A 25,126-nucleotide genomic window follows, 5' to 3' on the forward strand; every position below is an offset into this window, starting at 1 on the left:
ATGAGCTTCTATTATAGCAGGCGGCTTTGGGATATCTCAAGTAAAACTCAGACTCCGACCATTAGCAGATTATTAAACTTTTTTTTTTTTTCCTTAAAAAAACAGAGCTATTCAAACTTCTAAGATCATTAATTCTGAAAGTTCATCAATAGCAATATTGTTAAACTTAGATAGACTGATCAGTCCTAACTTCAGATCATTAGCATACAGTTACGTGGCTGATGTTCAGATCAACCATTGCCAGTGGAAACAAATTGATATAGGTAAAGTGTGCAATAATCTCGAAGTTACGCTTTGGAAAATTCCGAGGCGGTCTCCAAATGGGAAAGGATAACAATCGCACAAAATTTATGATATATGCTTGGCGAAATGTAAGAAAAGACTGGAATTCTAACTTGTATGATGCTGTCTTGGTTTTTATGGATTCCCAAGAATTTATCATCACCAGGGACTGGTCTGCAATCCACGAAGCAGTTCATCAAATCTTCTTACACTACTGCTCAAAGATCTAAATGCCACCCATCCTTGCATGTACACAAAATTTATTGCTATTTAATGTATCTGCATTCAAAGACTCCATTAAATTTGACAAAAATTGATCGCTGCACAAAGTAATGCACCACAACCACAATTATCTCACTAAAAGTAAAACCTCAAATAAAGAACTAATTATGAAGTTGAAGGAGTTCATTTACACCGATGACATCTCAGCGGAAGGAGTAAATAAACAAAAAATAACACAACTAAAAAGCTCGACAAATCAGCTCAGGAGTGAAGCAATTGAGACTCCAAAACTCAACGAAATCAACTCAACTAATTTTACAAGAATAATTTCAAAATGAACATAATTTACAGGCTGTTTTGGTTGTCTTTACATATTGGATAACCATGTCTTGCTGCTTCTAATTTGGCTTCTTCGGTAAAGACAACAAAATAAGAGCAAGCTAAAGGGGGTGGGGAGAAACTGTACACAAGATGCAGAACAAATGGGGGTATCGCATCGCATGATGAAACTCGTTTTTTTTTTCTTATATTTAATTCTTCCACTTATTGGAGGACCACGCATGCCTTTCATGTGATGCTAGACCATGCATGCCTTTCAAGTGCCAACAAGAGAAGAGCAGCATATTTTATTGTCAAAACATTTCTTAAGACATTTGTATAGTCATGGCTAACTTTTCATTTTATGGACCTTGATCCTGCTTGCCATTTGAATCAGATGTGGTCAAGACTGGAGGTTTTGCTTGACCAGTTTGCATGGGAGGAGCTGTCAGAACATAAGTCAGCCTGGAGGAGGAATTCTCAATTAATCCAGCAACTCCAGCAGCTGCAGATTGGGCATTTGAAGGGAGGAACAGATCATGTCTCTGATCCTTATAAGCACTCCAAACCTGCAAGTTAAAGATTGTTCGCAAACAGGATCAACATATCTTGGTTTCATTAGAAGGTCCAACTTAGAACAAAGTCTTAACACTTTTTTGATAGCTAAGAGTTGGTCCAGACTACAACTCAGTCTCACGGCCCAACAAGGAGAGGGATGATATCTAAGCAATTCTAGACCTGCATTTATTATTTTCATTTAGCATTATTGTCATCTAGAATACGGTAAGAAACATAACATCACTAAAAGAACAAACAACTAGATGATCATTATGATATTTATGAAATAATATGCTAACGGCTGGGTCACAAACTAGATTTTATACAAAACAAGAAAAAAAAGAGCATGTGTCTTTGATTGTTTCAAGATCTTAACAACTCAAACTGTAAACTCTTCTTCTTTAGAAAATCCAATTCTAGAAACTGAATTCTCAAGAACAGTTCCCATGATGAAGCAGAAAGTATTCAAATTCTGCCACAACTATTTTGTCAGTTGATTTAACTGTAAACTTATTATTTTGATCAGGAAAAAAACTGTAAAATTATTATGTTCTAACAGACAAGCAAATTCAGTTGGATGTCTAGATGACTTCAGAATAAGTAGTCAGTCCCTGAATAGATTCATCAAAGATATAGCAATATTCCAATGTCTCTTACGCCTCCCATTCCCACCCTAGGAACTTTTTCTGATTTAGCATATTATTGTGAAGGCAACCACGGAGGAATCTGCCCCACTCCATACTGGAAACGCTGAAATACTTAAAGATTCCAATTGCGATTCAAAGATTTATTAGGTTTGCCAAGCATGTTATAAACGTTTCTAAATTCATCTTATTCCAACAAGTTAATTTCTGTTCCCTTCCTCTTATTCTAGATAAAGATCTTTCTCAACAAGTCCATAGGAACATCTTAACATCCAAAATTGAAGAATTTATTTCGTACATGGGTGGGTGAAAGCCTCAGAATTTGAAAAAGTTTTGAAACAGTCACAAACTGGACGACACAAGCATACCATTGTTTACGGGTTTGGACTTACATCGGAAGCATTTAGTATCTCACGAACTTTAGTACAATGGGCCCCTTCTGCCGCAAAAGCATGCAAAACCTGGATAAATATGTAACACTAATTAGTAATGGATATCCAGAAATATATAACTGGCGAAAGCATGCAAAGAGTGGGAGAGGTGTTAAACATGCCTCTACTGAGTAACTTAGATTCAATCTCATACACTTTCCTTCGATTCTTTCTTTAGCCATTCCTTTTTCTGAGTTCTATCTTTTTCTATCACTTATTTGTTTCTTCCCTGGTTCATTGCTTCTTGTTAACGGAATACTTTTCACTGAGTAACTTAAGCCTACTCTAGAGCGATGAGAAAAGTGAAGGTGGAAGTTAACAAGTTAGAATGGGAAGAGTCTGTTTTTTCACTTCAGGGACCAAATCTTTTGAAGTTTCGGAACTCAGTGACTACTGGTATGAAATCTTGGGAAGGAGGAAAAATCAAATTAACAGAGTTACTTTTGATAGACGCAACATCTGGGGTTATGCAAATGTATGGAATCGGCAACAAAAGGACAATGTAACATTTGCAGAAGCTGGAATTATCAAAGTCGTATTCATATCGCATACTAAATTTCTAATTTCTTAGTCTTAATCACTAAAAGTAGTCAGGTGTTTTCTTAAAAACTAATACATCTCTTTGTCAAATATATTCATTGGACAGTGGTGTGCTCTTAAAGACAGAGCCCACTGACGAAGATATGCACGCCTTAGCACCTTGACGCCTGCACTAAAGCATCAAATAAGCGAGGCGAAGCGCACAACCTGGGCTTCTGAGCTTCAGGGCTTAAAAGCACTTTAAATAAGCCTTTAACACTGCACAAAAATCAAATCACACTTTATTTGTGAACAGTCGGTTCATTTAGAGCTCCAAATCCATATAAATTTGCCAACATTTGAACATCATTCTCATAAGAACAAACCAAATCATAACCACAAAACAATAACTAGCACTGCCACAAACTAAAATATCATCACACCACGAAAGACTTTACAAAACCCGGGAAGAAGTGGGATTTGCATGAACTTTATTTTGAAAAACCAAATGAGGTTGTATTAGATTCCACAATGACCATATCTCCAATTAAGTTTTACAGGTTTACAAATCCTAACCGGAAGGGGCACAATGTTCAAAAATTGGGAGTTGTCTGTTATGAGATGACTCAGGAAGTATTTCCAAATACTTAAAACCGAAAAAGTAGACTACAAGATCATACAAATACAGTAACAATATCAAGACATACTGACCTCAACTGCAAGCACCCTGCCAATGGATGCTTCAGACTCATTCCACTTCATCTGAGAGCGAAGTCCATTTCTTCCTCCAGCTCTCCAATCAAGAAGGCCTAGGAGTACTTCAACAAGTCCAACCCTATATTATACAAAGCTCTTCGAGTGTAAGTAAAAGAGGGGTGGGGGGGGGGACTAAGAATATCCTTCTCAGACTCAATAAAATCGTTAATTTTGTTGGACATCAAAAACAAAAGACAACATAAAACCCAAAAATTTGTCGAAGAAAACTGAATACTTTCTAAGCACCAAGCAAACCATGAAAGTACTGAGGGCAGTTCACATTCATCATATTATTAATGACCCATATTGAAGAGGCCAACGCTCAAGCAGTCTTAAGCAAAATCAGTAATCTAGATTCCTTGGGAGTAACTTTATCCCATTCTCATGTCCAATTTTACCTCAATCTATAGAAGGTGGGAAAAGAATTTTGATTTCCAATAATCATGTTTTAGGGACAAGGTAAAATCATTTGCAGCGTCATGTTATGATTTGCACCATATTTCCTTTAAGTGGCTGGCTTTGGTGGTACGAGGAGAGGTAAAGGGCGGCCTAAGAAGTATTGGGGAGAGGTGATCAGGCGGGACATGGCGCGGCTTCAGATTACCGAGGACATGGCCCTAGACAGGAAGTTGTGGAGGTCGAGAATTAAGGTTGTAGGTTAAGCGGTAGCTGTGCTTTTTTCTACGGCGCACCAGAGTGAGAGTGAGGCTAGTCTGTTAGGATTTTGTATTAGACTGCTAGTGGTGCCGGGCTTTATCAACTGGTTATTGTTTTGCTTTTTATCTATTTTCTGGTTCTTGTGATGCTGTTATTTTTTTCTATGGTTTTTATTGATGGTACTGATATATTGCCTCTTTTCGTCTTCTTGAGCCGAGGGTCTATCAGAAACGGGGGGGTAGAGGTAAGGTCCGCGTACACACTACCCTCCCCAGACCCCACTAGTGGAATTTTACTGGGTCGTTGTTGTTGTTGTTGTTGTTTCTTTAAGCAAATCAGGGTTCCGTCTTCGGTTTAGCTCCCATTTTTTTGGCAAACAAGTAGTAAACCACATAATACAGATCGTGATCACTCTAGATTAGAATGATTGATCCATGATTAAGGAATCATATTAAGGGCTTTAGAACTAGATCCTACTACTTTTTTTATAAAGATGGTGTTCAGGGCAGCTTGTGCACACTTCGCCTATTCCGCCTGCTACCTTCCACCAATGCAGGTAACACCGTATAGGGTAACTCTACATTGGCTTAGGGAGAAGCGAAGAAATCATCTAATGTCTTTGGTTTCTGCTGGAATAGCCACCTGGTACATCCAAATATCTCTAAATTACAAAAGATGGTCCCAAGTCTCTCGAGTTTGACTTCGAGTAATACTACCTTAGGAAACACACTTCTACCTCTTTCCCTAAACGAGTCCACCACAGAATCACATCTATGTTTGAAATAGTCCATTCAGATATGAGGGGTCCAAATTGTGACTTAAGGCTTTCACAATTTAGTTACACCTTTGTTGATGACTATTCTTGCTATACTTGGCTTCTTCTTAAGGAAAATAGAACCGACTAATTTGTGCAACTCCCAAATATAGAAAACTAATTATTAATCTTTACAAGTCTAGAATACAAAAATCTAAGTTTTCACAGAATTAAATTATGTACTCACTTAAGTCCCTGCGCAACCAACGCATCCCTAGCTCGGTTTCCAGCAACGACTACACGTTTTAATGTTTCAAGAGCTAGAATACTTCCACCTTGCCATCCGATAGCTTTCATCAAAAGGGGAACAACCTGAGTGAGCAACCAAAGGCACAGATGATAGTTAAAGTATGATTTTGCAGCAAAGATTTTTATTTTAAACAGCAGAAAAGCCCGGGAAACAAAAATCAGTCTACTTATTCTAAGTTATGTATTGATAAAATACCTGGGGTGTACCAACACTAGTAGCTGCCATAGCTTCAGCGCACGTCGTACTTGCTGCAAGTTGATGCAGAACACGCAAACAACTAAGACGCACACGCTCTTGTAGTGTTGGTGAAGGGGGCTGCATTGAGTTATCGTCAGCCTCATAGGCTTCCTTGGAGTGGTCAGTATTTTTCACTTCCCCGATGGCCATTGTTTCTCTTCTCCCTTCATATGCCACTGCAGACACAAGTTTTGGCACATATCCTAAAAATCCAACATGATCTGCAAGAGCAGGGTGCACCCTTAATAAGGACACCAGAGCAGCAGATAGAAGCAGAGGAAGTTCGGGGTCAACAGATTGGACATCATAATGTGTCGCAGCAATTGATGAAAGATATTGATCCAGTAGCCCTTCCAAAAATCGCTTCGGGTTTCTAAGAGGAAATTTTGGATCTTTTAAAAATAGTCTAACATAGATTCCTCCAACCTACACCACAATAGCAATTCTCCATCAAAAAAGAAAAAAGTAGAGTCATAGAAAATGGTTCTACACCTTGCATTTATCAATCAGTACCTGCGGCTCATCCCTCATTTCCTGTTGGCCAGTTGCCTGCTCAGGTACATCCCAATCGACAACACTGCCTTTCATCTGTTCTCGATATAGTTCTGATGCCATGGTTGCAATTTGAGCAGACAAAGAAGCAGCCATTGCTGGAGTCCACACGAGTTCTGGAGTCTCTGTCGTTTGTTCAACAATGCTCACAACAGCTTCACCAGGACCATCCCTGATGACCGATACCAAGCCATCAGGAAGAAACCTAGCCAGAGTTATAGCAACTCTAGGTCCATGCATTGGCTGTCCAACAAGCTTTCCCAACAACGAGGCAGCTGCTGCTCTTTGCTGCAGAGGGACTTCTGCACAGCATCATTCAATATTTTTAAACTACTGTCTAGGATGTTGATCTACAAGAGAATGCCAGGAAAACAAATTACCTTGCAAAGGCAGGAGAAGTTCAAGAATGTAAACTACTCCACCATGCTTCGCAGCTGCCCATGCAAGCTCTGGTGTGCTAGCTAAAGCATACAGAACATGAAGAGCTCCTTCACGACAGCTAGGAGAGGAGTGAAGCATTTGCAATAGAAGGAGCAGACTGGATCCATCAGAAACAATTGCCTCCAAGCACGGAGCATATGTTGTCAAGCGTGACAGGACACTCAGACACAGTTGGGGAACAATGGTTGTTGAAGTAACAGGAACAGAGAAGCATTCAAAAACTGGTAATAATTTTTCTTTTGCAGAAAAAACTGATGCCAAATCTGGGGTGCTCGTCAGGAGATTCTGAAGAAAGACTACCAGATGTCAAACCTCAAATCAATACATATTCAACAGGACAAATGATTTCTCTGTGTACCTGGAGCGCAATTAGAGCAAACTGGAGTTTCTTAACCAATTCATCTTCCTCATTCTTCATCTGTTTCACATCTGAAGGAGTTGAAGGATCATTAGACAGCTGCTCTTCATTATATGGTCCATTAGTCGTATCATTTTGGAAATCTGATGTCCCGGTGGTTGACGGAATATCTGATCCCACTGCAACATCACTCCTTACTAGACATGATATAAAATCAACAAGGGAAACACAGAAGACCTCAGGTTCACTAGTTTCATAATCAGGTTGGTCATTGTACACACTCAAATATACATTTCCAACAAAAAGTTCCTTAGATAATGCTTCATATGCGAAGGAATGAGAATCTTTCAGGTCATATGAACCATTGGGATCCTGGCTAGCACGCTGCTGGTCAACAAACTTTAAGAGTTCTGCTCGGGTTGATGTATTCCAAATTATCTGCATTCAGAAGCAATAGCAAATTGAGAGGGACAAAAAATCTCAGAATAGGCATTGAGTTTTAAAAAGGATAAATAAAAAGGAAAAAGGAGGAAAAATAAACAATCTATAAACAATAAGTTTTATGAATGCAATATGGAGAAGAACATGTCAGCTCGATCTAAAGGATGATTGCCCAGTTTTTCACATGCACAGAGATTGTGTCTCAAAGAAAGTCTTTTCTGGAAAAAAAACTCTCAAGAGCTCCAAAGAGGGTACAGAATACTTTTGTACAAGTTAGGACCAACTCCCACGAGTCCCCTGTCAGCATAGATTAGTGGGTGCATTTTGTGGAGGACTATGTTTTTGTAGGTTGTCCACTTTCTGTGTACCACTTGTATACTGGGGCTTTTTCCCATATTAACAAATAAACTTTTACATTACAAGAAAAAAGGAAAGAAGAGTAAATAGTACAACAAAACAACAACAACCCATTAAAATCTCACAAGTGGGGTCTGGGAAGGGTAGAGTGTAGAGTGTACGCAGACCTTACCCCTACCCCGGAGGGGTACAGAGACTGTTTCTGAAAGACCCTCGGCTCAAGAAGACGAAAATAAACAATATATCAGTGACAGCAACAGAAGCCAGAAAAATAATATTAGCATCGTAAGAGACAAAAAATAGATGGAAAAGCAATAACACTACCAGTAATAATGCCACAGTACTATGAAAAAACGGAAAAATAGTGTGGACACTACATAAACCACTAGTAGTCCAAGGCAAAACACTATCAAACTAGCCCCGTCCCCGGTACAAAGTAGAAAAACGCTCCGACTCCCTCCTAACCTTCAACCCTAATGCTCGACCTCCACATCTTCCTATCAAGAGCCATGTCCTCTGAAATCTGAAGTCGCGCCATGTCCTGCTTGATCACCCCACCCCAATACTTCTGAGGCCGCCCTCTACCTCTTCTCATACCTGCCAATGGCAACCGCTCACACCTTCTGATCGGGGCATCTAGGCTTCTCCTCCGCACGTGCCCGAACCATCTAAGCCTCACTTCTTGCATCTTGTCGTCCATGGGAGCCACACCCACCTTCTCCCGAATATCTTCATTCCTAATCTTATCCAGACTAGTTTGCCCGCACATCCATCTCAACATCTTCATTTCTGCTACTTTCATCTTCTGGATACGAGAATTCTTGACTGGCCAATACTCAGCCCCATACAACATTCGTAAATAGTGTTTAAGAAAAAAAGGAAAGAAGAGTAAATAGTGTTTAAGTATGATTCTTTCACGAAACATACTGAAGCTGAGCTGATATCAGAATAGTCAACTTTTTGGGCATTCTTTTTGTTACTCCCTACAGGAGAGATTGAATCTCCCGGGGCTTTAGACAACTGAGAAATAACAATAAAACAGAGGCATCCCAAACCATTTAAAAGTATTACCCTTTATCATACTGACAAAGCTGTTAAGGAAAAAACTCGGTTTTGCATATGCAACAGTATATCCACCAAGTGAATTTAAAAGATCTGCAGCAATCACCTCTGGGGTCTCCAAGTTCGAATTTAGTTTGAACAATAGGTCTTTGGGAGATTGATCTTTCAGCATACTGGCAAGCTTTGGTGTCAGCAAAGCTCTAAGCGCATCAGCAGCAACCATATTATATGGTGTCTGATTCTCATCAGCACCCAAACCACTAAGTCTTGCCAAAGCCAGAGCTGTCCGTACAGCATGCATATTCTTTGCAACTTGAACACTAACACCAACACCATGAGCTTCTGACTTATCCGTCTCTTCTGCAGTAGAATCATACTGAAACAACAGTGGCAACAGGTACCTAAAGAAGACGACCATAAGAAAATGAATACCATATGTTCCTGAAACCATGACTTAAAAAGAAAAGTATAAAGAATTCAACATCAATGGACCAGCCACACTTTATGTGACAAGTTGGATCAATTTCATGGTTTATTTTAAGGGTAGAAAGGGCCCTTGAACAGTGGGACAGGAAGATTGAACAAAGGAGGCTTTTGATTGATTGGAATCCTTGCACCTTTTGGAGGGTAAAGTCGCAACCTCTGTTGCAACTCCGATCCCCACTTCGTGGTTTTTGCTATGAACTTTTATTTTTGTTTTGATTTTATTATTATAAATATGATTTACTAGGTAAGTATTTTAAATAAATCCAAGCATAGCAATAGATAGACTTTTAAATATAGTTTTTAAATTTGTCATGTTTGATATTTTCCACACAATTAATCCAATTAAAATTTAGAAAAGTGGCAAGACGTCACCAATCAACCTATGCTACATTAAAAGGGATCAAAGGAGTAATCTATTTTAGGTTATAAGAAACTCTTTGAGGATAAAATAGTTGCTAATTTTCTGATACTTAAATGATCCTAAAGCAAAAAATTAGCTGCGTAAGGTAATAGCAACTTAGTATTAGGGAGCACATAAATAAAGAAAAGTGCTATTTCAGAAACTGGACACATACTACATGAAACAGAGATAGGACACGAGAATGCATGATTGATAACCTAAGTCATAAACTCAAAAAGCTAAAGATAAAACAGTAACTGACAGTTTCAGGTTCTGTAAATGGTTAGAACCATGGCAGTCAAATCACTCATTGTCAAAATATTCTGTCAGCTTGAATACTATTTAACATTTATAAATGAGTGATTCCTAAAACAAGCATTCGAAGGTCCTTTTTAAGTTCAACAGCAAATAACTGATACAACGAAGGTCCAGTCATATCACCTGTTTGGCTCATCGTGAAAGCAGGAACACAAAGCAAAAATAGAGGTAGGATTAGGCAAAAAGTAATGGCCGGAAGAAACAACAGGTTTGACACTATTCAGCAAGTACCATAAATCATCTATTCTTCGTTCGTAATCTATGCAGTGTTAAATAGTTAGTAATATATAGTGTCCCACATCGGGAGTAGATACTTATTATTATGTAATCATTGTATATAAATAGGGCATTGTACAATACTTCAGATATAATTAATAAAATTTTTCCGTGCTATACTTCTCACATGGTATCATAGCGTTGGTGCCAGACAGTCTCAATTTCCGACGACTTCTAGGGTTGTTATTGCGTCACCTACGTTTTCTTCAGTGTTGTGCTAAAACCAACACCACCACAGGGTCCTACGCCTTCCGGCGACCAAACCCCAGCAAACCCTCCCGGAAAATAACCTCCCATGCGTCCACACGCGCCGGCCGGAAGAAGAAAAATTCCGGCGAGATCTCCTCACGCGCCGCCCTCTGGCCATTTTCTGACAAAATTTCTTTTGGACAGCATACTCGCGAGGCTATTCCGAGTCTATCCATCCAAGTTACATCACATTCCGACGACCATTTTATTTTCCGGCGACTGTTAAGTTTCCGGCGGGAGACAATTTTTTTCTTCACTGTTCCGGGGAGTTTTTCATTGTTCTTGATTGTGTGTGCTATTTGGTCCAACAATGTCTTTGGGATTTGATGTTTTTGGTTCTAAAAGCACGGGTTCTGGAAATTCGAGTTTGATGATTACTTCGAAACCCTTAATGGGAAGTTCAAACTACTTAGCCTGCGCTTCTTCTGTTGAGTTGTGGTGCAAGGGTCAAGGTGTTCAAGATCACTTAGCCAAGAAAACTAGTGACGGAGATGAAAAGGCCAAAGCACTCTGGGAGAAAGTTGATGCTCAATTATGTAGTTTGTTGTGGCGATCGATTAATTCCAAGATAATGCCTTTGTTTCGTCCATTCCAGACATGTTATTCAGTTTGGGAGAAGGCTCGTACTTTATACACTAATGACATATCTCGTTTTTATGATGTGATATCTCGGATGACAAACTTAAAGAAACAAGAATTGGATATGTCTACCTACTTGGGACAGGTGCATGCAGTTATGGAGGAATTTGAGAAATTGATGTCAGTCACTGCTAGTGTCGAAAAATAACAAGAGCAACGACAGAAGATGTTTCTAGTTCTTACACTTGCTGGACTACCTAATGACTTTGACTCGGTGAGAGACCAAATTTTGGCTAGTACTTCGATCCCTACAGTTGATGAACTATTCTCTCGATTGCTTCATCTTGCTGCGCCACCCAGTGGTCTCACCACCAACTGTTTATTCCTCTATTCTCGCATCTTAGACAATGGAAAATCGGACATCTCTGGCTATGGAGAATCGACGTGGAGGAGGTCGTTTTGGGAGATCTCGACCCAAGTGTTCTTATTGTAATAAAGTTGGACACACTCATGAAGTGTGTTATTCTTTACATGGTCGACCACCCAGAAACGCTCATGTTGCTCAGACCAAGACTAAGGTAATCAGGGATTTTCTTTATCTGACGGGAAATATAATGAGTTCCTTTAGTATCGAGCAAGTAAGCAAGCATCTCCGCAAGTAGCCTCGGTTGCTCAGAGTGATACTCTTGTTGCTGGTAATTCTTTTGCTTTTGTTTCTCAGTCTAGTACTCTTAGACTGTGGGTCATGGACTCGGGAGCTTCTGATCATATCTCTGGTAATAAATCACTTTTGTCGAATATTGTGTATCTACAATCTCTTGCTACTGTTACCTTAGCCAATGGGTTCCAAACTAAAGCAAAAGGAGTTAGACAAGCTAATCCCTCATCTTCTGTCACTTTAGATTGCGTTCTTTATGTCCCTGGTTGTCCTTTAGTCTTGCATCTGTTAGTCGTTTGACTGGTGCCCTCCATTGTGGTTTATATTTTATTGATGATTCTTTTATTATCCAGGACCGCAGTACAGGGGCAGATGATTGGCATAGGGCATGAATCACAAGGCCTTTACTACCTTAACTCACTCAATCCTTCCACAGCATGTCCATTTACAGATCCTCCAGACCTAATTCACAGACGCTTAGGACATCCGAGTTTATCCAAGCTTCAGAAGATGGTGCCTAGTTTGTCTAGCTCAGGTATTGTGATCTCACAGCGGAAGTATGCCTAAGACCTATGTTACTCGGACTCTTCAAAAATGTTGTTGGGTGCGTGTTGGATCCTCCAAATTTAGTGCATTTTTGGAGGATCCGACACGAGTGCGGCATCACTTTTGGAGAGTCCGAGTAACATAGCCTAAGATATTCTTGAGGAGACAGGAATGACAGGTTGTCGACATATTGACACTCATATGGATCCGAATTCTAAACTTCTGCCAGGATAGGGGGAGCCACTTAGCGATCCTGCAAGATATAGGCGGCTGGTTGGTAGATTAAATTACCTCACAGTGACTAGATCTGACATTTCTTTTCCTGCGAGTGTTGTAAGTCAATTTATGAATTCTCCCTGTGATAGTCACTAGGATGCAGTTGTTCGCATTCTTCGGCATTGATAGTTTAGAGCTATGTACATAATATAATCTTGTCCCACATTGGAATGGGAGTAATATGTCCTTTTAGTGTATAGCTATGAATAAGGACCTCTTGTATTGTATTCATCATCTAATATCAATAACATATTTTCTCCCGTGCTTTCTCACATGGTATCAAAGCAATTGTGAGAGATTTATCGCTGTGCATAAATTCCAGCGACTCCGGGAAGAGAAATCAGTCACCGGAAGTCTTACCGGCGATTTTTTCAAGGTTGTTTGCGTCTGCTTTATCTCCGTCAGTGTTGTGCAAAATCCAACACTACCACAAGAGTAGTCATTGTCCGGCGACCAAACCCCACTAAAAATCTCCGGCAGAAGCCTCATCACGCGCCCCCAGAAGCTCACGCGCCGGCGCGTACGCCCACTTCCGGCCATTTTTTGAAAAACTCCCTTCAGAACAATTGGGTCGTCTAGTAATTCCGATCCTACCCCAACTGTTTTTGTTTCATTCCGGCCACTTTGAGTTTTTTCCGTCAGCTACAGTAGATTCTGGCAGCTACAGTAAGCTTCCGGCAGCTACAGTAATTCATTATTCTGTTTTAGTGTTTCCTTACTCTGTTTCAGTGGATTACAATTGATTCTTTCTCTTATTTGGTAATAATTTGCAACGATGTCTTTGGGATTTGATATTTTTGGGTCTAAAAACATGAGTTCTGGAAGCTCTTGTGTTATGATTACCTCGGAACCTTTAATGGGAAGTTCAAACTACTTAGCTTGGGCTTCATCTGTCGAGTTGTGGTGTAAAGGTCAAGGTGTTCAAGATCATCTAATCAAACAGTCTAGCGAAGGAGATGAAAAGGCGATAGCACTTTGGGCAAAGATCGATGCTCAGTTATGTAGCATCTTGTGGCGATCTATTAATTCTAAGTTGATGCCCTTGTTTCGTCCATTCCAAACATATTATCTGGTTTGGGCAAAGGCTCGTACCTTATACACTAATGACATATCCCGCTTCTATGATGTGATATCGCGGATGACAAACTTAAAGAAACAGGAACTAAATATGTCTACTTACTTGGGTAAAGTGTCAGTCATGGAGGAATTTGAGAAGTTGATGCCAGTTTCTGCTAGTGTAGAAAAACAACAAGAGCAGCGACAGAAGATGTTTCTAGTTCTTACCCTCGCTGGATTTCCTAATGATCTTGATTCAGTACGCGACCAGATTTTGGCTAGTCCGACTGTCCCCACAGTTGATGAATTATTCTCTCGATTACTCCGCCTTGCTGCAGCACCAAGTCACCCAGTGATCTCATCACAGATACTTGATTCCTCTATTCTCGCATCCCAGACAGTGGATGTTCGGGCGTCTCAAACTATGGAGAATAGACGAGGAGGATGTCGTTTTGGAAGATCTAGACCCAAGTGTTTTTATTGTCACAAATTTGGACACACTCGTGAAATGTGCTATTCCTTACATGATCTAGACCCAAAAATGCTTACGTTACTCAGACCGAGACTACAGGTAACCAGGGATTTTCTTTATCTAAAGAAGAATATAATGAGCTCCTTCAGTATCGAACAAGTAAGCAGACATCTCCACAAGTAGCCTCGGTTGCCCAGACTGATACTTCTGTTGCTGGTAATTCTTTTGCTTATGTTTCCCAGTCTAGTACTCTTGGACTATGGGTCATGTACTCAGGTGCTTCTGATCACATCTCTGGTAATAAATCACTTTTGTCGAATATTGTATATTCACTGTCTCTTCCCACTGTCTTCTATCACCCTAGATTCCGTTCTTTATGTCCCTGGTTGTCCTTTTAGTGTTGCATCTGTTAGTCGTTTGACTCTTGCCCTCCATTGTGGTATATATTTTACTGATGATTCCTTTATTATGCAGGACCGCAGTACGGGACGGACAATTGGTACAGGATGTGAATCAGAAGGCCTTTACTACCTTAACTCACTCAGTCCTTCCACAACATGTCTAGTTACAGATCCTCCAGACCTAATCCACAGACGTTTAGGACATCCGAGTTTATCCAAACTTCAGAAGATAATGCCTAGTTTATCTAGTTTGTCTACATTAGATTGTGAGTCGTGTCAACTAAAGAAACATACCCGAGCCTCCTTTCCACGTAGTGTTGAGAGTCATGCAGAGTCTGTTTTCTCCTTAGTTCATTCGGATATATGGGGTCCTAGTAGAGTCAGTTCAACCTTGGGATTTCGTTATTTTGTTAGTTTTATTGATGATTACTCAAGATGTACTTGGCTTTTCTTAATGAAAGATCGTTCTGAGTTATTCTCTATATTCCAGAGTTTTTGTGCTGAAATCAAAAACCAATTTGGTGTTTCTTTTCGCATTTTTCGTAGTGAGAATGTCTTAGAATATTTATCTTCTCAGTTTCAACGGTTTATGACTTCTCAAGGAATTATTTATCAGACATCTTGTCCTTATACCCTTCACCAAAATGGGGTTGCAGAGAGAAAGAATAGGCACCTTATTGAGACTACTCGCACACTTCTAATTGAATCTCGTGTTCCGTTGCGTTTTTGGGGCGATGCAGTTCTCACAGCTTGTTATTTGATTAATCGGATGCCTTCATCTCCCATCAAGGATCAGATTCCGCATTCAGTATTGTTTCCCCAGTCAGCCTTATACTCTATTCCACCTCGTGTTTTTGGGAGCACGTGTTTTGTTCATAACTTAGCCCCGGGGAAAGATAAGTTAGCTCCTCGTGCTCTCAAGTGTGACTTCCTTGGTTATTCTCGTATTCAGAAGGGATATCGTTGTTATTCACCTGATCTTCGTAGGTACCTTATGTCAGCTGACGTCATATTTTTTGAGTCTAAACCTTTCTTTACTTCTGCTGACCACCATGATATATCTGAGGTCTTACCTATACCGACCTTTGAGGAGTTTACTATAGCTCCTCCTCCACCTTCGACCACAGAGGTTTCACCCATACCAACCATTGAGGAGTCTAGTGTTGTTCCTCCTAGTTCCCAAGCCACAGGAACACCACTCTTGACTTATCATCGTCGTCTGCGCCCTACATCAGGCCTAACTGGTTCTCGTCCTGCACCTGACCCTGCTCCTACTGCGGACCCTGCTCCTAGTACACCGATTGCACTTCGGAAAGGTATACGGACCACACTTAACCCTAATCCTCATTATGCCGGTTTGAGTTATCATCGTCTGTCATCTCCCCATTATGCTTTTATATCTTCTTTGTCCTCGGTTTCCATCCCTAAGTCTACAGGCGAAGCGTTGTCTCATCCAGAATGGCGACGAGCTATGAGTGACGAGATGTCTGCTTTACATACAAGTGGTACTTGGGAGCTTGTTCATCTTCCTTCAGGTAAATCTACTGTTGGTTGTCGTTGGGTTTATGCAGTCAAAGTTGGTCCCGATGGCCAGATTGATCGACTTAAGGCCCGTCTTGTTGCCAAAGAATATACTCAGATATTTGGGCTCGATTACAGTGATGCCTTCTCTCCCGTGGCTAAAGTGGCATCAGTCCGCCTATTTCTATTTTTGTTGCTCGGGGGAGGTCTCGTGGCTTTGTATGTCGCTTGCGTCGGTCACTTTATGGTCTAAAGCAATCTTCTCGAGCCTGGTTTGGTAAGTTCAGTACGTTTATCCAGGAGTTTGGCATGACTCGTAGTGAAGCTGATCACTCTGTGTTTTATCGGCACTCTGCTTCAAGTCTCTGTATTTATCTGGTAGGCTATGTTGATGATATTGTTATTACTGGCAGTGATCAGGATGGTATTACCAATCTGAAGCAGCATCTCTTCCAGCACTTCCAAACTAAGGATCTAGGCAGATTGAAGTACTTTATAGGTATAAAGGTTGCTCAGTCTAGCTCAGGTATTGTTATTTCTCAAAGAAAATATGCTTTAGACATTCTTGAGGAGACATGGATGATAGGTTGCAGACCTGTTGACGCTCCGATGGATCCGAATTCTAAACTTCTGCCAGGACAGGGGAGTCGAATGATCAACTTGCAGATATTTTTACTAAGTCCCTCACTAGTCCTCGTATTGATTATATATGTAACAAGCTCGGTACATATGATTTGTATGTACCGGCTTAAGGGGGAGTGTTAGGTTAGAGCTATGTACATAATATAATCTTGTCTCACATTGGAATGGGAGTAATATGTCCTTGTACTGTATAGCTATAAATAAAGACCTCTTGTATTGTATTCATCATCTAATATCAATAACATATTTTCTCCCGTGCTTTCTCACAGGCATATAAAGTCAGCTCCAGGCAAAGGATTACTATTCGAGGATCGAGGCCACGAGCAGAACGTTGGGTACATAGATGTTGATTGTGCAGGATCACCTTCTCATAAACGTTCTACGTCTGGATATTGTGTTCTAGTAGGAGGTAATTTGGTCTTTTGGAAGAGCAAGAAACAGAGTAGTTGCTCGATCTAGTGCCGAAGCAGAATATTGGGCCATGTCTATGGCAACGTGTGAGCTAGTTTGGGTCAAGCAGCTACTCAAAGAGTTGAAGTTCGGAGAAAGCAGCAAGATGGAACTGGTGTGTGATAATCAAGTTGCTCTTTATATTGCATCAAATCTGGTGTTCCATGAGAGGACTAAGCATATTGAGATCGACTGTCAGTTTGTCAGAGAAAAGATACTCTCAAAAAATATTGTTACAAAGTTTGTGAAGTCGAATGATCAGCTTGCAGATATTTTCACTAAGTCTCTTACTGGTTCTCGTATTAGTTACATCTGTAACAAGCTTGGTACACATGATTTATATGCACCGACTTGAGGGGAAGTGTTAAATTGTTAGTAATGTATAGTATCCCACATCGGGAAGTAGATACTTATTATTATGTAATCACTATACAACACTTTAGATATAATTAATAAAACTTTTCCATGCTATACTTCTCACATCTGGAAAGGGTGAAAATAAAAAAATTCACTTACCACAAAACACCAGCCTTAAGTAAAGCATCTTGAAATTCAGATGACACAGAAACATGAGCAATTGTCTGAAGGGCAGCATCAACAGCAGCTGGTACAAGCTCAAGTTTAGTACAATGTACAATATCATCAACTAGGCCAGAAAATTCAAGCATGTCAGCTCTGGCACTCTCAAACTGACTCAAAACTGAAAAGGTTCTCATCACATTTGTGACAATGACAGTCGATAGTTCACTGGAAGGAGTAGTTGGTTGTACTACACACATGCAACGGGACAGAAGATTTGCAAGAAGTTGTATTCCGGCATCCCTTACAAGTTCTTCACCATTCAGTGAAGAAGATGCACACCTGAGACATAAAAAGCATGGAAATAGTTCATATAGCTGAAAGAGAATAGTATAGAGAACAAAATTCTATTCTATTCAGATAACACACGTTAGCCATATCAATTCAGATGCGGCAACAAGAAGAGATGCTCGATCAGAGGAAAGGAAGTTGTTGTCATCTTTGTCCAGGGTGATTGCATTTAACAACATTGGGTAACCAGCATATTTAAATGGCTCCAGTACATCTCCATATCGTCTATACAAAATGCATTGTCCTTTCAATAAAAGCAATAGTCTCCAAAGTTGTGGACCTTGCAGTCCTTGCATTGTAGCCTGACCAAAGTGTTTAAGAAAGAAAAAAGTAAATGGATAGAAGTAAATATACACATGCATTTAAAGGCAGTAAGAAGAAAAATATTGTCAAAACACTAGAAACAAGAAATAACCAACACATGAAGGCAGCAAACGCAGCTACAAGCTATACTTTACTCCCTCCAAAGTTAGAATATTTGCACAAACTTTTCTTTGGGTTTCCTCAAGAGTGTTCCACCTTTCTTTACAAGAAAAGCTAAATTTCACAGCAATCCTAACCTTATCATCAAAAATTACAGCGCAAAAGAAATGAACAATCAAGATCCTATATTTGGATTATCCATAATTCTTGTTTCTTTCAACGTTCTCTGTTGCAAGGAAGTTTCCACAAAGCTAACAGGTGGAACAGACCTTCAATAGATTTATCATTTTAAGTAGAATTGTCACTGAAGGACAAAAGACGATCAGACATCTGGTACGGCAACAAAATGATATATTGAATATAGATTAACAGAGGGACTGTTATACGCAAATATTTCACTATGTAGGGATTTGTAATAAAAGGAATATAGTCTTAATGTTTATTTAAAGACATTAAGGACCTTATCTCTTCTATATTTAGCATAAGCAGCAATCTTTTGGGGGCAAGATATTAAAGGTCTCACTGTTTCTAATGCTTGTATGTTTGTTCACTGTCAGCGCTTCAAGATTGCACATAATGATGTCAGAATATTAGAAGGCAAAAGTCATGCGGCTTCAAACCATAGTCTCTAGCCTTACAAGTGATAAAGCCTATTCATAACTGCATTAGCGCACTGAGCTCATTTACAATGTGTTACGGATCGAAAAAAAGAAGGAAACATGCTGAGCTTAGGAAAACAAAAGGAATCGGAGATTGAAACTATAACATATGGTGAAAAGAGATTTCTCTCTCCTGAAAAAATGCTCCCAGGATTTGCTGAGTGACTGTCCAGAAATTTAAGTCGAGTTAACATGGGTGAAGATAGGATTTATTATCATGCTGGTTTTAAATCCTCTGACATTACTAAAACTTGTTCAAGGTCTGAAGTCTGGTTTGAATGGGTGGAACGCAGCAAGAACTTGATGAGGACAACAACATTAAGTCTCAAAGTTATGAAGTGGTTGTAGATGTATTTAATGTAGCGTCGAAGGAACACAGCAGGTCAGTAAGGAGATGGAACATATGAGATCATTATGCAGACTTCTTCTGCACTCTTAAATACTGTAGAAAGTTGATATGTATAGTGTCCTATATTGGTAGAGAAGGGTTTAGTACTATGTAAACACCCTATATAAATAGGGGTAATGTAACACACAAATGAATACAAGAAATTCTTTCTTCCCAATGTCTAACTCTCACAAATACAACGAACACGGAAGGTACATTAGTTTCATTGTTGTACAGGGAGAGAACAAGTCAGTCATTATTAAACCGGAAGTAACATTAAAGGCTGGGTGGGGAGATATAGCCCAGAAGATTTTAAGGCTTATAAATGATGAAAATACAAGCTCAAATCGTGATGCTAAGGAAGCACAAGTGGAGGCAATGTTTTCTGCAACAATGGAGGCTTATTGGGCTAATGAAGGTGTCAATGGATTTAGGGAATTGGGCCACAAATTTAAAATGCTTACACTAATTAGCCTTAGTCCAATTGAGGCCCAAGAATCTCAAGAAATTGAAAAAGTCCAAGAATCCATTCAAAATTAGGATTTATTTTCCTTAAAGATTAGGATTTCTTAATTATTGTTTTAGTAGGATTATATTTATAGTTTTAGGCAAACTAGAACTGTTAGTTGATACTCTATTCCCACTAGAATTCTTTTTCCTAATTTAGTTAGGATATGTTTTTCTTAACCTTATTCTTCAACAACAACAAACCTTATTTTTATTCTATTTTAATTAGGATTAGTTTTCCTTAACCTTATAAATTTTACTCATTGTAAGGCCTATTTGGCCTATTTAAAGGGCTCAATATGCTGAAAAACACTTGTGATTAGTTTTTCTAAGCTCTTGCTTCAAAAACATGATTTCACTTTTGGTTGACTCTTCTTCTTTATTCAACGCTTCTTGCAATCTTGCGTGATTGAAGAACGGGCGGGTAAGATTCTTTTCATTTTACATTTTTCTCACGTGAGTTTGAAGAATGCTTTCGCTAGTTTTGTGAAAAACTTTAGCGAGGTGTTTTGTTTTTCTCTATTCTTAGTGCTTGAGAGCTGCAAAATCTTGAAAGTACATCAATTTGGTATAAGAGCACAAGTTTCAGGTTCGAATTCTTGAATTGCTATCTTGTTCATCATGTCGCCAGACAAAAAAATATAAAGTTCAGAATCCTCTTCAATTGATGAGCAACTTCAGATTGAAAGATTAAGATATACAGCCCTTGAACAAGACAACGAAGAAATTAAAGTGCAGCTAGATGGCGTTAAGAAATCAATGCAGAATCTGACTGAATTGGTTGAAAGTTTGGTGATTCAAAATCAGCTACCAAATCCGCCACAACGCCTACAACCTCCACTACCACAAAGACACAACATACTAGTGCTACCGTGACGTCTTCCACTTCGAGATCCACCAATTCAACCGCATAGAGCAAGACACATTGAGCAAGCGGAAGAAGCTATAGCTGACCAAGGCATGAGAGAACCGAGGTGCCATGCTCACTGTGATAAAAATTCAGATTCAGAAAACTCAAGTAATCAAGGTAGTGAAGAGTATGACTCTGATGAAGTTCAGTATTGTTAGAGAATGCATGTAGACACTTTTCTATATATTGTACATAGCATAGCATATCTTTAGGGATTGATAGGATCTCTCCTTTGATTATTTCCTTAATTAGCATAGCAATGTAAATGTGTATGTACTGATCACTTTGTGAAATAGAAGACAAGAAAATTGCTCGACTATCTCTGCATTATACATGGTATCAGAGCGGGGTTTGCTATTTCGTCGGAGTTGAATCAGCTTCCCTCGCCGGAGTTGTGGTGTTTCGCTGGAGTTGGTCAGCAGCTTAGGCTGCCGCTTGAGAAGTGAGAATCGACCATCACCACCTTCCTAGGAAGGACCAGCACCCTCCGATCTACATTTATCCAGAATCTAGCGGCCGAATTCCAGATCTTACGCACTGTCAATAACTTCCCGGCAGGATTTCTCCGGCAAGCGCGTGTGGGCGCGTGGAGGACTTTTCTGGATCTAACTTCGTACTAGAGTTTCCGGTGCATTTATGGTAGTCTCCTGATCAACGGACCACGCTTTGAAGAATGAACATCACGAACCAGGTTCTCTCTTGAACAGATTTGGGTCCTTTGCTGTTGTTCGAATCAGGTTCTTTCTTGAACATATTTGAGTTTGAAGCTGTCCTTTTTTCTGAATACTGTGTTGGAAGTAGATTGAGCCTGAAATTTTACGGTTTACAGTTATAGGTTGACTCTGTTACTCTTGGGAAATTATTTGTTGGGAACTTTCCAGTCTTAAGGAAAGTTGTTCCTTTTTCTGACTGTTTAGCAAGCAAAACTTCACCACGTTCTTCTGTATCTACCAACTCTCCAGTATTGTTGGTTTGCATTTGGTGAAATAATCTGTTAGTTTTTTTTATTTCACTTTTGTGCAAAGTGGTTGTTCTACTGTTGGTTGTTGGTGTTCCAATTAGTCTTAAAATATTGTGATTTTGGGCACGGTAAAATCAAATTGTTGGAAAATGAATAACGGAGGAGGAAAGGCTACACATAACAATGACTTTAGCAATGTTGTTTGTCATTACTGCCATGATCCAGGCCATATGAAGTGGTACTGTCAGAAATTGCAAGGGCGCAATCAGAGAACTCGAGCGGTTAATATTGTTGGCGCTTCTAGTCCACCTTCTGATAAAACAATTCTGATATCGGCCAAAGAATTTGCTAAATTTTCTCAGTATCATAAATTAGTGAAGGAATCCGCTTCAGTTAATGCCTTTACTAAGTCTAATAAAACATGTCTTATCACCTCATCAAATAAATGGGTGATTGATTCAGGTGCCACAAATCACATGACAGGTAATCCTAATATTTTTTCTAGCTTCCATTCACACAAAGTACCCTCTCCAGTTAGTTACTGTAGCTGATGGATCAACTTGTAATAGTGTGGGATATGGGACTGTTAAACCAACCTTCTTTATTACCCTGGCATCTGTATTAAGTCTACCAAAATTAGCCTTTAATCTGATTTCTGTTAATAAAATTACCAGAGACCTTAATTGTTATATCTCGTTCTATCCTGATCATTGTTTGTTTCATGATCTTATGACGAAGCAAGTTATTGGTAAAGGACATTTATCAGATGATCTCTATATTCTTGATGAATGGAAGCCTCAATTTCTTGCATGCTCCGGTGTTGTATCTCCTTTTGAAGCACATTGTTGATGGGGACATCCCTCTCTACCGTTGTTGAAGAAGCTTTGTCCTCAGTTTCAGAATATTACTTCATTGGATTGTGAGTCATGTCGATTTGCAAAACACAATCGTATCTCGTCAGGTCCAAGGATTAATAAGCGAGTTGAGTCAACTTTTGAGTTAGTCCATTCTGATGTTTGGGGACCATGTCCCGTTAATTCAAAAACTGGGCATAAGTATTTTGTCACATTTGTGGATGATTTTTCTCGAATGACTTGGATTTACTTTATGAAGAGCCATTCTGAAGTGTTTACTCGCTTTTCTGCCTTTTGGGCTGAAGTTAAAACTCAATTCAATGCTTCGGTACATATTCTAAGGAGTGATAATGCTAAAGAATACATGTCAGAATTGTTTAAGTCATACATGAGACAACATGGTATTCTCCATCAGTATTCATATGTTGACACACCCTCTCAAAATGGAGTTGCTCAGAGGAAGAATAGACATCTACTTGAGACAGCTCAGGCACTTTTATTCCAAATGAAGGTTCCTAAACAGTTTTGGATCGATGCGGTCTCTATGGCATGTTTTCTAATTAATCGTATGCCATCTACTGTGCTTGCTGGTAATGTGCCTTACAGTGTCCTTTTTCCAAACAAGTCAATGCTTCTAATGGAACCTAAGGTGTTTGGAAGCACATGTTACGTTCGAGATGTTCGACCATCTGTTACTAAGTTGGATCCCAAGGCATTAAAGTGTGTTTTTCTAGGCTATTCTCGCCTTCAGAAGGAGTATCGATGTTATTCTGCTGAACTTGGTAAATATCTGGTATCAACTGATATGGTATTTTCAGAGACAACACCATTATTCTATACACCTCCTACCTCTACAAGTCAGGATGAGGAAGATGAGTGGTTAATCTATCAGGTTACCTGTGATTTGACAAAAGGATCAGATGATGTTGTTCCTCCATCTCCCGGTTCTTCTGTTGAGCACCAATTTGTGCCACCACCTGCTCCATATGCGCTAGCACCTACTCCATCTACGCTAGCAATACCACCAATCACTCAAGTTTACTCAAGAAGGCGACAGACCAATGATACATGTCCTACACTGTCTTCGTCATCAGACCCTACTTTAGAGGACCTTGACCTCCCTATTGCTCTTCGCAAAGGTACACGTACTTGCAAATCCACATATTCCATTGCTAATTTTGTCTCCTATGACCATTCATCCTCTATGACTAGTTCGTTGAATCATCGTGGGTGTCCACTTTAGAGTACGAGTCATGTCAGCTCGGTAAGCATACTCGCTCTGATTTCCCTCGGCGTCCTAACGCCGAGCAGAGTCACCTTTCACTTTAGTCCATTTAGATGTTTGGGGTCCTAGTCGGGTCAGTTCTACTTTGGGATTCCGCTATTTTGTCAGTTTTATTGATGATTATTCCAGGTGCACTTATTTTTGATGAAAAATCGATCCGAATTGTTTTCTATTTTCCAGACATTCCATGCAGAAATTCAAAATCAATTTGGGGTTTCTATTTGCATATTTCATAGTGATAATACTCTAGAGTATTTGTCTTCCCCATTTCAGCAATTGATCTCTCATGGGATTATTCATCAAACATCTTGTCCGTACATATCTCAACAAAATGGGGTAGCTGAAAAAAAGAATAGACATCTTATTGAAACTGCTCGTACCCTACTCATACAACCTCATGTTCCGTTGCATTTTTTGGGGGATGCAGTTCTTACATCTTAGTATCTTATTAATCGTATGCCATCCTCAGCTATCCAGAATCAAGTTCCAATCTCTATCTTGTTTCCCCACTCACCTTTGTTCTCTCTACCACCCCGTGTCTTTAGGAGCACGTATTTTGTTCATAACCTTATTCTAGGAAAAGATAAGTTAACTCCATGTGCCGCAATAACCGGTTGAACCACTCCGACTGGCTGAGCTGCTGGAGCCTGATACTGGGGAGCTATCTGCTCCGGAGCGGGAGTAGTGGGAGTCTGGGCTCCTCCCCCAGCCTGGGAGACGGCTGGTGCCATGAGAAATGCGCCAGTATGGGCCACACTCTCCATAAGGCCCACCAAACGGACCAAAGCGTCCTGAAGTATTGGGGTGGCAATGAACCCCTCCGGAACCTGAGCTGGCCCGGTAGGAACAGTCTGGGCTGGAACCTCCTCGTCAAGCTCTATCTAAGGCTCCACAGTTGGGGCTGCTGCTCGGGCTCTGGGCTGAGCCCTGCCCCTGCCTCGGCCTCTGGCATGGCCTCGACCCCGACCCCTCGTAGGAGGGGCCACTGGAGGCTCTGGCTGCTGCTCAGCTGAGGAAGCGGTACGTGTTCTCGCCATCTA

At 40.0% G+C, this 25,126-nt stretch overlaps 1 protein-coding gene across 4 annotated transcripts in view; it reads right to left on the reverse strand.

Moving 5' to 3' along the window:
* Positions 1–795: 795 nt before the first annotated feature.
* Positions 796–25,126, reverse strand: part of LOC104100577 (dnaJ homolog subfamily C GRV2) — a 56,736-nt gene continuing 32,405 nt past the window's right edge. For 2 of the 4 annotated variants that reach the window (XM_009607834.4, XM_009607833.4), the window contains 11 exons: positions 18,178–18,401; positions 17,746–18,090; positions 9,006–9,300; positions 7,040–7,477; positions 6,621–6,966; positions 6,202–6,542; positions 5,647–6,114; positions 5,389–5,513; positions 3,686–3,809; positions 2,417–2,485; positions 796–1,391 (listed from right to left, as the gene is read on the reverse strand). In XM_009607834.4, coding sequence (XP_009606129.1) covers positions 1,185–1,391; positions 2,417–2,485; positions 3,686–3,809; positions 5,389–5,513; positions 5,647–6,114; positions 6,202–6,542; positions 6,621–6,966; positions 7,040–7,477; positions 9,006–9,300; positions 17,746–18,090; positions 18,178–18,401 — 2,982 coding nt within the window. In that variant the 3' untranslated portion in view covers positions 796–1,184. Of the gene's footprint in view, positions 1,392–2,392; positions 2,486–3,685; positions 3,810–5,388; positions 5,514–5,646; positions 6,115–6,201; positions 6,543–6,620; positions 6,967–7,039; positions 7,478–9,005; positions 9,301–17,745; positions 18,091–18,177; positions 18,402–25,126 lie in introns of all 4 variants that reach the window. The other 2 variants (XM_009607835.4, XM_033657225.2) reach the window with 2 other exon arrangements.

This window comes from Nicotiana tomentosiformis, chromosome 12, assembly GCF_000390325.3.
Source record: "Nicotiana tomentosiformis chromosome 12, ASM39032v3, whole genome shotgun sequence".
Classification (NCBI taxonomy): Eukaryota; Viridiplantae; Streptophyta; class Magnoliopsida; order Solanales; family Solanaceae; genus Nicotiana; species Nicotiana tomentosiformis.